This window comes from Seriola aureovittata, chromosome 21 (genome assembly GCF_021018895.1).
Source record: "Seriola aureovittata isolate HTS-2021-v1 ecotype China chromosome 21, ASM2101889v1, whole genome shotgun sequence".
In the NCBI taxonomy this organism is placed as follows: domain Eukaryota; kingdom Metazoa; phylum Chordata; class Actinopteri; order Carangiformes; family Carangidae; genus Seriola; species Seriola aureovittata.
Window position 1 is genome coordinate 16,448,789 of NC_079384.1, and position 13,000 is coordinate 16,461,788.

The following is a 13,000-nucleotide window of genomic DNA, read 5'->3' on the forward strand; positions in this document are numbered from 1 at the left end:
CTTGGCCAGAGTTGCTTGCATAGGCAGCAGCTGAAGTATATCTCAGTTTCTTAAAATGTTGAATTAGCACTCAACACGGACCACCTGGTATCCCCTCCAAACAGGTACAGAAAGGTGCCCAGCAATAAAAGCACAAGACAAGATGAACTCGATGAACTGTGTGTAGACAGGGCCGGTGGTGTTCGAAAAATGTCTATATTGTTGGTAATAGGATACGCACATTTCACCACTGATGGCACCGCAATACTTTTCTTTCATTGCCTTCGGTTGGAAAGTTCTTTTTCTTTACCTGATATCTTTGCACTTCACCTTATTGAATAGATTTTGTTCTTAGTACTTACTTCAAAGTCCCCTACTGCACTGAAGCTTCAGTCCCTCACTTGTAAGTCGCTTTGGATAAAAGCTTCTGCCAGATGAGTAAAGGTCAATGTTATCGTCATATGTAAAATCAGTGGCGTGCCCCTTTAAGGTTGATCATTGAAAGCCTCAGAGGGATAAATATATTGAACATTTTTCAATTGGAAAGCAATTAGACAATGAATGTTTGGTCGAAGTATTGCTGTGTATCAGTGGGCTAAACAAGAACTGCTGTTAGGAGTTTGGACATGCTCCACTGTACCAGAGAGAGACATCATGCTGCACAGTAATTTGAAAGAAAGCCTAAGAGGAACGCGGTTATACGATTTGTGAATGTAGCAGCTGCTGAATAACGGCTCGTCTCCTCTCACGCTGCTTCAGATGCTCTGCAAGGAAAGGTCGTTCATTGTAGAACACAATAAGGTAGATGTTCAAGTTGTCATGCACTCCTATCAGCGCATGTGAGAACACGTCATTCAGTTTCTGTTGTTATTTACACTATAACATTCTTTTTCAGTTCAGTTATACCATCATATCTTCTTCGGCTTGTGTTGTTTTATATTTTTTTTTGCATGTGATGTTGGTTCCTTTCTTTCTTTCCATCCTTAAAGTCATGATTTTTCTCTTGAAAGGTGATTATTCTGTTTATGTTTTGCTTTTTTTTTTTCGCTGATGATCTGAATTTCATTAAGATGTCACAAAACCAGCTTTAATTTCTACTAGAGCAGATTTATGTGTCAGTATTTGTGTGTCCTGGAGATCTTTTCTTATTTTGAATGTGATGTTTCTCCCAGTAGGACATTTTAGAAGGTTGACTTCATAGTGTTTTCTAAATGTGCCTCTTTCTGCTGCGCATGGCTTCTTTAAAAGAGCTTTTTTGTGTTTTACATCGTTTGATTTCTTCACATATTGATGGATCATTTCTCCACCCTCGTCTTGTGCACACACGGGATTCCCCAGCAACCATCATGCACTTACATGCACTTTCTTCTGCTTTGTATTGACTTTGTTTTCTCCTCCGCAGCATTTGGCGGTGGCTAAGGACTTTGACAGCGAGTCTCTGAGGAGGTACAGCTGGACTGCAGATGCACTGGATAATGTCAACCTAGTCTCCTCACCAATACACTCCGGGTAAGCACCTTTGGATGAATGGATGAAAAAAACCAAAGTATGTTTATGTGAACTCTGTTTTCAGCTTTTAGCGAAAAAGAAAGACGGAGGGCGGTTACAAGACAAGTGCTTGTCTTCTACCGACCTGTTTTGTATATTCTCTGTCTGTCTTCCTTCCCAATTCTCTCTCTCTCATTTTGTCTCCCCTCGAGAAAACGGCTCCTACCTGCAGCGCTTTCTCTTCATCCTCTCTGATTGTCTGTTCTTTTCAAACTGTAAAGCTTATCTGTTAGCAAAAGTTACACTTCCTCTATTTCCCTAATTACCGTGTAAGAATATGGTAAAGTGATAAAAACATACAGTACTGTGCAAAAGTTTTAGGCACTAAAAGTAAAGTGAGGATGCTTTTTACAGTTATATTGATTAGATAACGTAATGCAAACAGATAAAAACTGTGTGACCGTCCTTTGCTTGTAAAAGCACCTGTTCTCCTTGGTATACTCGTGCACAGTTTAACTTGGCAGGTAGGTTTTTCCATGCATCTTGGAGAACTTACCACAGTTGAGATGTATGGATGTATTCTGTCTCAATGTCTTCTCTCTCTTCATATAATCCTTGACTGACTCTCCTTGTTATTCTTGTCACTGAAGATAGATCTTTATGACTCTGGCTGTAAGTTTTAGATCATTTTTATCTTGTAGAATGAATTTGGGGCCAATCATGGAGAAGAAATGAAACCTCTCAAGGGCCTAAAACCTTTGCACAGCACTGTGTATCCTTAGAAACTGCTCAAGGCCACTGCTAGAGAGAGAGAGAGAGTTTCTCTATAACCAAGTGAATTCTTGGCCTTGCAGCAGCAGTCCCACCAGTGACTCACCTAATTATTGAGATGAAGGAGCTGCAACTTAGAGCTTAAGTTTGACATTTTGGGAAATACACTAATTCACTTCCTGGCAGAGAGTTAGATGAGAAGATTGATACTTCTCTTGTCTGTCTGGCAAATAAAGTAGAAGAAAAAATGAAGCCACATCCGTGTGTCGGTTAACTTAGCTTAGCACAAAGACTGGAAACAAGGGGAAACTGCTAGCTCACAAATTAATATGTTATATCTCCTTTGTTAAATCTGTACAAAACAACTATTCCAGTCTTGGTGCTAAGCTAAGCTAACCGCCTGCTGGATTTAGCCTCACAGTTAGCTTACAGACATGAGAGTGGTATCAATTCCTTCATGTAACTCCCCGCCACAAAGCAAATTAGCATCATTCCAAAAAATGAAAGGACTCCTTGGTAATCATCTTCTCAGTGGTGTTTTCAATGACAAAGCTGTGTTGTTGACCTGTCACTCCTGCGTTGCTTTGTCGTCCATCCTGCAGTTTTTCCTCTCCGCTCCCGCAGTACGACAGCAGGTGATTGACTGTGATTGGTTGCTCCTCTTTATTACTACCTCTACCTTGTTTCTGGTGACATCACACCCCCTCCCTCCCCCCCTCCTCTCTGTTCACTCCATAACATCAGTGTTTGCTCTCCTCACATGTGAACTGTGTCGTTACTTGTGTTTATTCGGAAATCTTTGCGAGTCTCTAACTGATCTGAAAGAACTTATGTTGAGTTGTGTTTGGAATGACATGGACTTCAGTTACAGCTGGATCTGGATGTTTTTACATTTTCCACCAGCAAGTTCTGCTCTTTGACAGTTAAAACAGACTCAAACATTCATGGATCAGTAGTTATACATATATATTTCAACAGGTCACATTAAGTGTCAGTTTGTGTGAATCTTTGCCTTTGCTCTAAACTTAATCAAACTTTTCAAAGGAATAATTCAGGCACTATTTGTTCAGCAACCACATGCATACTAACGTGACACCTCAGTTACCAGATTGCATGGTGTGAATCTGTGTGTGAGTTTTGTGACTTCCTTCTTTAAGTTACAATGAGTTACACACATCTACACAGATTCCCTTCTAATATTGGTAGAACACAGGATACACAGGAGGCTCCTGTGTTGGCATCTTGGCTGTCTGATTCTTAAAGCATCCACACACAATAATAGAGCATTTATTGCCATTTTTGTCAAAAAAGGAAGAATAATCGATTAATTTAAGAATTTGGAAATGGATGTGGCAAAACTCTAACATCTACTTGGCAAAGTTTTTTTTCTACTTGTGCCACCACAGCCACAGCCAACACAGAAAACTCCTCACACATCTCTTCTTTCTTTCTTTTTCTCTCTACTCTTTTGCTCACACTTACTTTTGTGTGTGTTTTGAGGATCACAGCATGGGAAGCGATCACCCCAACTAAAGCTCCTCTCTCTCCATCAATACTGCTGTTAAACTAATAAAACTGTATATTTGACGTCTTATTCCACTCCTCTTCTATATCTTTCCCTCTCTCCCTCTCTGGTTGTCTCATTTTCTCCCCACATGCTGCTCTTTCTCTCACTGTTTTATTTCCTGTCTTTTGCTTCACGTTTCTCTCTGTTTCCTATCACTCCTTGTCTCCTTCCTCCTTCTCTTCTCCCTTTTTCTTCCTTCTTCGCTCTCCATCAGGTTCCTGGTCAGCTTCATGGTCGACGCCAGGGGCGGCTCCATGAGAGGAAGTCGTCACAACGGCATGCGCATCATCATCCCGCCGAGAAAGTGCACGGCGCCCACCAGGATCACCTGTCGACTGGTCAAGAGGCACAAACTGGCGTCACCTCCTCCGATGGTGGAAGGAGAAGGCCTGGCCAGCCGACTGGTCGAGGTCGGTCCGGCAGGAGCTCAGTTCCTCGGGTAAGACTTCATCTTAATTTTTAAACCTCACTGATGTTGTTGGTAATGTTTGCTTAACTGCTTATTTTAGTGCACTTTAGCTCGATGACTTGACATCTCCTTCCTTCTGCTTCTTGCCATCGCCATCTCCAACCATCTGCGTTCCTATTTGAAAGGGTGAATGTGTGTATGTGCATGTTGAGGGGTGATACCTGCAGTTTAATTTGCAGTTTAAGTGTAATTGTTACAGTGTGCTCGCCCTCAAGCAAGTTGCCCAGCTGTGTTTGATGTGAACTGTGTACAAAATGTAGATTGTTAAACAAAAGAAAGGCAAAGGTGATCATGGTTATATACTGTACATTAATACTTCATGTCAAGAAACATTTAAAAACTGAAGAAACTGATTCAAACATGTTTAATAAAGATGGTTCTGAACTTGGTTACAGACAGAAAAAGCCTGTTACAGTAGAGTACATTTACATTATAAATAATAATAATAATAGGACTGCAAGTTAGTTGTTTTATTTATCAAATAAGTGTTTTAAGTTGATTGTTTAGTCTGTAAAATGTCAGAAAATAGTACCAAAAATGCCATGAGCCCAAAGTCATGTCAGTCAATCATTCAAAACCCAAACATATTCAATTTACAATCAGTAAATCCAAAGAAATGCAGCAATAACCCTAGTTCTAAGTTCTTTAGCCAAGCCTCGCTGTTGCTTTTAAACCTACAGTTTAATAGTGGCACAATGATTTAGGACAGAAAACAAGCACCAGCATCAAAGGTGTCCGGTTATACTGAGCGGTTACTGAAAATAAACCCACTCCTGCCAGCCAATCAGAAACAAGACTCCTCAGTTGCCTGCCTCTGTTTACCTGTGAGTGATGCCGTTAAGTGTGCTGATATCACTAAGAGCACTGGAAAGAAGTAGTAGGAGTAGGAGTCTCATTACTGATAACAACACCAGACCTCAGTGGTGTGTGTGCTTTTACTGACTTTGCGAGTGTGTGTTTTGTGTGTGTGTGTGTGTTCATTATTTCTGCGGACACAGTAAACTACATCTTCCCAGAAAGCTGCCAGCCCTTAATGAAGGCGAGAGCCTGGTTAGTCCAGTGCTACAGCTGGGACCCAGAGGAACTAGATTTGTTGGGTAGGAACCAAACATAGCCACCCCCAACTCCCCCCACCACTCCTCTCCCTCCTGTACCTCCCGCCTCCCCCAAAAGAAACAACATGACTGAGGCTGATTCATGCTGATGGATATGATTATTTTACCCATCACCGTTGACTTTAATTTGCTAGGATACAGCTTTATATTATATGGCTGCCATGTAGTTTTGGGAAGAAATCAATGACATAGTGATGATTATTTTGAAGGGAGGAGAACAGTAAGTCAGTAAGCTTACTAGCTGGAGGATGGGTCCACCACAGCAGAGTGGATTTGTTTTAGCCTCAGTAACATCACAGGGAGAGACATAGAATATAGTTTTTGCATTTGAGATTGTAAAATTCTTCCTAAAACTACACAATTTAAAACCATTATAGTTACTTTCATTTAGAGACCATTGTATTTTTTTTATTTTTATTTCAGAGGCTTTCAGTGGGCTTCTGATGTCACTGAAAGTAAAAGGTTTTGATTGGCTGGACTGGACTGCGCTTGTTGGGCATGAGCCTTTTCCTCCTCAAGCCAAGCATCATCCTGCTTCCCATGACTGCTGTTACTTTACTTCACCTTTAAGATCAGTTTTATGTCATCTCACAGTTTTTTTTTTTTTTTTTGTGTGTAAAGAATTTCCATTGGTGGAAAGAGTTTTGTTACATTATACTGATCCATGTTACCTCAGGGTTTCATGGCAAGTCGGAAAGGTGTTTACATCATGTCCCATAAAATTTCTGCACTGTGAAACTTCAGGGCAACTGCAACTGAGCTTCAATAGATACTGGACTAATTGTGGTTTAATACTTTACAATCTTGTTTATACTCAGACTGTTTTTCACAATAAAAGTTCTCCTCTCTGTTACCTTTAGGCTTTTCTTCATAAAATTATGAGATTTTAACTGTTAGAAACACCTATGAAACTTTAACACTATTTCTCTATAACATTAGAAACTGCACTTTATAGGTATACCTGTGCAATCTAATGCAACTGTTCTGCCATAAATTCTACTTTTATTACCCCTATAGTGAACATTATAGTGTTATACATAGGTTTACAGTTGAGGTGCAGAAAACAGTAAATAGTGTATCTATGTATCTATGTTTCCTCACTTATATTGAGACATCATTTTTTGAGCCTTTTTTTTTGCGGATTTCCCAAAGGGATGATCAATGAATATAGTTCCTCCAATACCTCCACAGTGTGTATTTTATTCTGTTCTATTCTACTCTGAGTGACCCTATAAACCAATGGTCCTCAGGCTAGAGTACATTCATCCTCCTCTCTTGTGTTGCTATCATGCCTTGTTTAAGTAAGGGCTGTGCAGCTTTCTCCTCCCACTCCTCAGCCCATTTCATCTGTCTTGTCACGTCATGCCAGGCCATGACATGCACTCTGAATGTCCCATCAAACTGCAGCACTGCCACAGCTTTCATTTCATTATGAAGCAACACTGCCACCAACAGAACCACAATTCATACCTTGTATAATGCGCTTCTGGGACATGTGTCCTTCAATGTTCGTGATTCATATTTGTCCTTATTTGTAGAATTTAAGAAAACTTAATGAATTAATGCCACCGTTATTTCTGTTAATATCCCGAATATGTATAAATAACTACTATATGATATTTCTGTCATCATTTGTGTTTCAGATTTAATGTTGAATTAGTCGAGCTCTGGTGTAACTATTGATTTTCACAAAATTCCCACAATCACTGATTTGAGGAATAACTAAACTGTCTAAACTCCGATCAGATTCTACAGATATATGGTAAAGTAGAACTGTTTTGTTTTGGTTTACTTGTTCCTAACCATATCTCCATGACATGTACCTCACCAGGCCTGTGATAGTGGAGATCCCTCATTTTGGCTCGATGCGGGGCCAGGAGAGAGAGCTGATCCTGCTGCGCAGCGACAACGGAGAAACCTGGAAGGAGCATCTGTACGACTGTAAGACTGATGACCTCAACCAGCTCCTCAATGGGATGGATGAAGGTAAAGCCACATGTTCTGATTCTCTTTTCTTTTCTTTTTTTTTCTTTAATTATTTGGTCAAAGTTTGGTCTTATAGTGGCACACTGGCAAGTTTAAATATGGAAAGACCTGTCATCCTGGGACTTAAAGGTGTTTTTAAAGCTGCTATGTGTCGATTGCTGTGTGATTATAGACTCTTGCAAATTATTGTGATGACATAAGTTTTGATTTTCTGATGGCATAAAACACATGCGGTCTATGTACTGAATTGCTTTCAGTCTTTCATTCTTATTGGGTGAGATCTGAGAGGTGGAGGGCAATGCATTGTGGGACCTTGAGTCCTTCACTTTGTAACCTCTACAACATTTTGATGCATATATTAATATCAGCAAATGACTACTCAGTGTCTGATGTTATAGATACCAAAGTAAACCATTAGTGTCAAGCATTTACTCTGTTTTTTTGTCATTTTTAGGGCCAATAACCTACAATTGTGATAAATAATAATACCAATATCAATTCATAAAGCAGGTTTAAATGTTATGCCCTTGTCAAATAAGTTAGTTAGGTAATTAAAGATAACTGGATAGCTAGAATTTTCTGGTTTCTGTTGTAGTATCTAGTAGTAGTATTGTAGTATTTAGATCCATCCATACTTTGTTTCTGTGTTAAATAGAATTTAAGATAATAAATATATTTTCCTCTCCTGAAGAACTGGACAGTCCTGAGGAGCTGGAGAGGAAGAGGATCTGCCGCATCATCACCAAGGACTTCCCACAGTACTTTGCTGTAGTGTCAAGGATCAGACAGGAAACCAATCAGATGGGACCAGAAGGCGGGACTCTATGCAGCCGGAGCGTCCCGTTGGTTCAGGCCTCTTTTCCTGAGGGGGCGTTAACCAAGAAGATCAAAGTTGGACTGCAGGTGAGTTGGAATATACCAACTGTCAGAAAGTTGGTCTTTTAGATAAGCAATGTTAACATTAGTAGTTAGAAGTCATAGTAGCATGAGCATTAGTAGCAGATAGGTTGGCTGTAGTTGTTAGTAGTATTATTAACATTAGCATTAGCAGAGGTAGAAGTTAGTCGTTGTAGTAACATTAGTCATATTATATTAGCATTGGCGGCAGTAGTAGTCAGTAGTTGCAGTAATATTAGCATTAGCCTTTATAACATTATTAGTTCTTGCTGTAGCATTAGCATTAGTAGAAGTAGTGAAGCAATAGTTTCAGTATAGATGTAGCATAAACACACATCACTCATTGACTGTTGCCTCTTCTCTACCAGGCCCAGCCAGTACCTGATGATACCGTGAAGAAAATCCTTGGTAACCGGGCAACCTTCAGCCCGATCGTTACCGTGGAGCCCAGGAGACGGAAGTTTCACAAACCCATCACCATGACAATCCCAGTCCCGCCCCTCTCAGGGGAGGGCCTTACCAACGGCTACAAAGGAGACTGTACTCCCTGCCTCCGCCTTCTCTGTAGCATTACAGGTGTGTGTATGTGTTAGTACGTTTCTGAAGATATGCTGAAGTGTTAAAGAGTTAAGAGTGAGGACATATTTGGAAAGTGAGGATATTTTGGCCAGTCTTTACGTCTTTCAAAGAGATGTTTCAAAGGTGATATTTCACCCTAATGTTCCACTAATTCTCTGGGATATACCTTATTTCAGTAGAGCTAGTCAAATATTGCATGAAGCAGTAATGTCAGTGTCGTTTCACATACATATGTCATTCCATGTTTCCTGTACATTAGATATAGAAAACTTGATCACATTAAAAGAAAACCTTCAGAATGTTTGATGTTACCTGTACCTGTATCTACCAGGTGGTACGTCCCCAGCACAGTGGGAAGACATCACAGGCACAACTCCTCTCACCTTCGTCAACGACTGCGTCTCCTTCACTACCAATGTTTCTGCCAGGTGAGTCACACGACAAGCAAGTGATTCTGACTGAGTCTGTTGTATTTGCTTTTGTGTCTGAAATGTTTATCATTCATCACTTGTGCAGGTTCTGGTTGGCAGACTGCCACCAGATCCCAGAGACGGTGGCTCTGGCCACACAGCTCTACAGGGAGCTGATCTGTGTGCCCTACATGGCCAAGTTTGTGGTGTTTGCAAAGATGAATGACCCAGTGGAGTCCAGACTGAGGTGCTTCTGTATGACAGACGACAAGGTGGATAAGACCCTGGAGCAGCAGGAGAACTTTGAGGAAGTGGCCAGGAGCAAGGACATAGAGGTACATATTTATGAGTGATTAATTATCTATTTAATATCTATTCTACTCCTGTCAAAATGCAAGGATGAGGGATATTGAAGCATGATGCAAAATTAATGCTAATGAAGCCCCCTCTTATGACAGTATTATTTTATATCAAAATGTTTCTCTCAATATTTATATGCAACCTATTTATTTTTTATACTTTTTTCACTTTTATTTTGGTAATTACAAGTTCTTTCCATGGATAACTTGCAGAATAACTCTCATGCTTTTATCATCCCCTGCCCGGTGCTTTTTGGAGGCTGCTAGCATTTTTCAGAAACACTCATTTCAAACCTATTATATTTAAGCAATATTACTGCTCTGGATCTTCATGACACACCCATCTATCTTATTAAGTAATTAAATAAGTGAATAAATAGTGAATAAATGGATAATGACTAAATGAAAGAGTTGAACAATATAAAAGCTAGTGAAAGATAAATTATTTATAAAGTATAGTATAAAGTGAATTAATATTTATTTTATGAACTCAGTGGTGGTAAAGGAAAAATAAATAGAATGATTTTTTTTTAATAATATTTTTTTTTTTTTTTTTTACAATATTTAGTCAGTGTCGGGGCTCCATTCTGTTGAGGGTTAGAAGCAGATTTTAACCCTTTGTTCTTATCTAGCACACAACATCAAACCCCGCGTTACAGCCATGTGCTGCACCCATCCCCTATCATGAATACTTGCTAATGCTAATTTTGCAACTTGCATTTAGTTGTTGACTTTGAATGCTGTTCTTACCCTGTCTATGTGCTCTCTCAGGTTCTGGAGGGCAGGCCCATCTATGTGGACTGCTATGGAAACTTGGCTCCTCTGGCCAAAGCTGGTCAGCAGTTAGTTCTTAACTTCTACGCCTTCAAGGAGAACCGCTTGCCCTTCTGCGTCAAGGTATTACAACATACACTCGATCATCACCATCCTGCTCTGGGTGGAACGTGGATGTGGATTTATAAATCAACATGGCAGAAAACTTGCTGAAACCCACTAAAATAACCAAGGCGTCATAACAGAGTAGAGTAGGGAACAAGACACAATTCTGGACAAAAGCAGCAGCAAGTACAAGTTTGTCGCTGTTATAACGTTATGCAAAGTCGTGACTGTTTTTGCTCTATTTGCCTTTGTTGCCCTACTCTTCCCACACTAGCTTTCAACACAATGAAAACCCAGTCCACAGGCTATGACCTAATTCCCTTTGGCACTGCTACATAACCTCATTATTGATCGATCCCATTAACTTCATGTTACCCATAATCAATCCTCTTGCATCATTTGGTGCTCTGTTATTGTGAAAACTATCCGTCCTGTGTGTGAACTAGATCACTTTGTCACAGCAAAACATTTCATTAGATGATGTGTCAAAACAAAATCACAGACATTTACTCTTAGCAAGGCCTCATAGGCTTTTTGGTGGCATCTTTTTGAAATTTTTATTTTTTTTATCCATATTATATCCTGCACGTTTAATCTTACAATAGCAAATAATTTAAACACATTTCCAACAAATTTCCAAGCACTGCGTTAAAATGTGGTTTTAATGTAACCCTATCGTCGTCAATGCTACGTCACCTCTTGGTGCACCACTAACAACGGCTTCTTCTTCTATTCCCTACCACGCTGTACTTGAATATAATATTGTCATAAGTGGTAGTACCCTTATTTAATATGCAGTCCCCAAATTTATAATATACATTATCTCTGCAAAAAAATGCTGAAAAATTCAATTCAATTACATTAAATTACTTTTAATATAAAGTATGCAGAAGCAAAAATAAAAGTAAAACACTATCATCAAAACATTATGAAAATATTTCCTGATTATTTTCAGTGGATCATTTAATCAGCAGTGACTATCGCCTTATAAAGGCCTGAGGTACATAAAGAAGCAATCTTCTCTCTCCAGGTGAGAGACCCGAGCCAGGAAGCCTGCGGTCGTCTCACTTTCCTTAAAGAGTGTAAGACCATAAAAGGCCTTCCACAAACCGCCGTGTGCAACCTGAACATCACACTTCCAGCAGTGAAAAAGGTAAGGTAGCGTTGAACTCACCATTCTCTGTTGTCACCTCCATAACCATTGTCATGGTTAGGGTAGTTTCGGCCCCAATAACAGTGATAGAAGAAAGACAGAGAAAGACTTTGGCCAAACTGCCGCCACTGTGTCTTTTATCTGTTTAAAGCTTTTCTCTATGTATATCGGTTATCTATGCAGTGGATTCTTTGTTCATTGGCTGTTTCATTATGTTCCTACCTATCTTTTGATTTGGATGACATGCTTTTGGCTGAGGGCTTTTGTGCTGAAGGCTTTTTTTGATTATCAGGCTGGCTTTTCGTGGCTTCAGTTTGCTGTTTTTGCTGCTGAGTGTTGGCGCTTTATACTTTTTTCTTTCTTTTTTTTTGGTTATTGTTTGTTTGGTCTGTGTTTTGTTTTTTTTTGTTTTTTTCATTTGCTGAGTTTGCTAAAGTGGCTTCTCTTCTCAGTTGGAGCTTCTGTCACTCACTCCTTTTTCACACCCTGATGTTTCTTTTCCCCCTGCTTTCCATGTTATGTTACTCCCCCCTCCGTTTCTGCAATGCATCTTGGGAACCAGGAAATGGAGTCAGATGCCGAGGATGAGGTAAACCACACCCTCCCCACCATGTGCTCTGCGCTAGATCTATAGTGGCCCTGCTCTGCTCATCATAGCCTTCTTTCCGCTTCTACAAGGGCAATAAAAGCTTTCCTTGTTCAAAGCAACCTTTAGCTGCTCAGTTTTGCATGACATGACATTGTAGATATGAAAACATATCTGTTTTATCCTTATCCTTTGCGCTCTACAGTATGTGATATAAGTGGCTTTGGAGTTTAGATATACTTACATTGTTCTTTAGTCAAGATTTAACTTTATTAACATTAGCTTAAATTGATTATAAGTACTTATAAGGTAGAGTTTGTAGCCTTATCATGACTAACTCAAGCTAATGTGCTTAGCTTGGCAACACCTATTGTAAGCACTTAACTAAAGATTGCAGTGCAGTGATACTCCTTAAAGAAGAATTTGCTGCCATTTTATACAACTGTTTAAAATGGGCTTTGTTCTTATGTTAATACCAACTAATGCGGACTATTGGGTTTGCTTTAATTTGACATTATAAGGTCCAAATGTTGCTCATTTGGCAGCACTATACACTGTAGGGTGACCTAGAACTGATAGGATTTTGTGTTGTTTACTATTGTTGCAGACTGAAAAGCCAGAGCGACGTCATACCTTTGCATCCCTAGCCTTACGTAAGCGCTACAGCTATCTGGCCGAGCCTGCACTGAGTGAGTTTGACATTTTCACTAACAAAACCCTTTGATGAATAATAACAATGCAAATTTTCGTGGATAAGTTAGT

The 13,000-nt window shown here is 39.7% G+C and overlaps 1 protein-coding gene across 46 annotated transcripts in view; it reads left to right on the plus strand.

Moving 5' to 3' along the window:
* Positions 1–13,000, plus strand: part of LOC130162078 (ankyrin-3-like) — a 166,872-nt gene that overhangs the window by 127,136 nt on the left and 26,736 nt on the right. For 21 of the 46 annotated variants that reach the window (XM_056365548.1, XM_056365545.1, XM_056365542.1 and 18 more), the window contains 11 exons: positions 1,382–1,488; positions 4,020–4,244; positions 7,221–7,375; positions 8,067–8,278; positions 8,641–8,848; positions 9,183–9,279; positions 9,368–9,596; positions 10,392–10,517; positions 11,530–11,652; positions 12,215–12,241; positions 12,846–12,927. In XM_056365548.1, coding sequence (XP_056221523.1) covers positions 1,382–1,488; positions 4,020–4,244; positions 7,221–7,375; positions 8,067–8,278; positions 8,641–8,848; positions 9,183–9,279; positions 9,368–9,596; positions 10,392–10,517; positions 11,530–11,652; positions 12,215–12,241; positions 12,846–12,927 — 1,591 coding nt within the window. Of the gene's footprint in view, positions 1–738; positions 781–1,381; positions 1,489–2,840; positions 2,874–4,019; positions 4,245–7,220; positions 7,376–8,066; positions 8,279–8,640; positions 8,849–9,182; positions 9,280–9,367; positions 9,597–10,391; positions 10,518–11,529; positions 11,653–12,214; positions 12,242–12,845; positions 12,928–13,000 lie in introns of all 46 variants that reach the window. The other 25 variants (XM_056365574.1, XM_056365575.1, XM_056365568.1 and 22 more) reach the window with 9 other exon arrangements.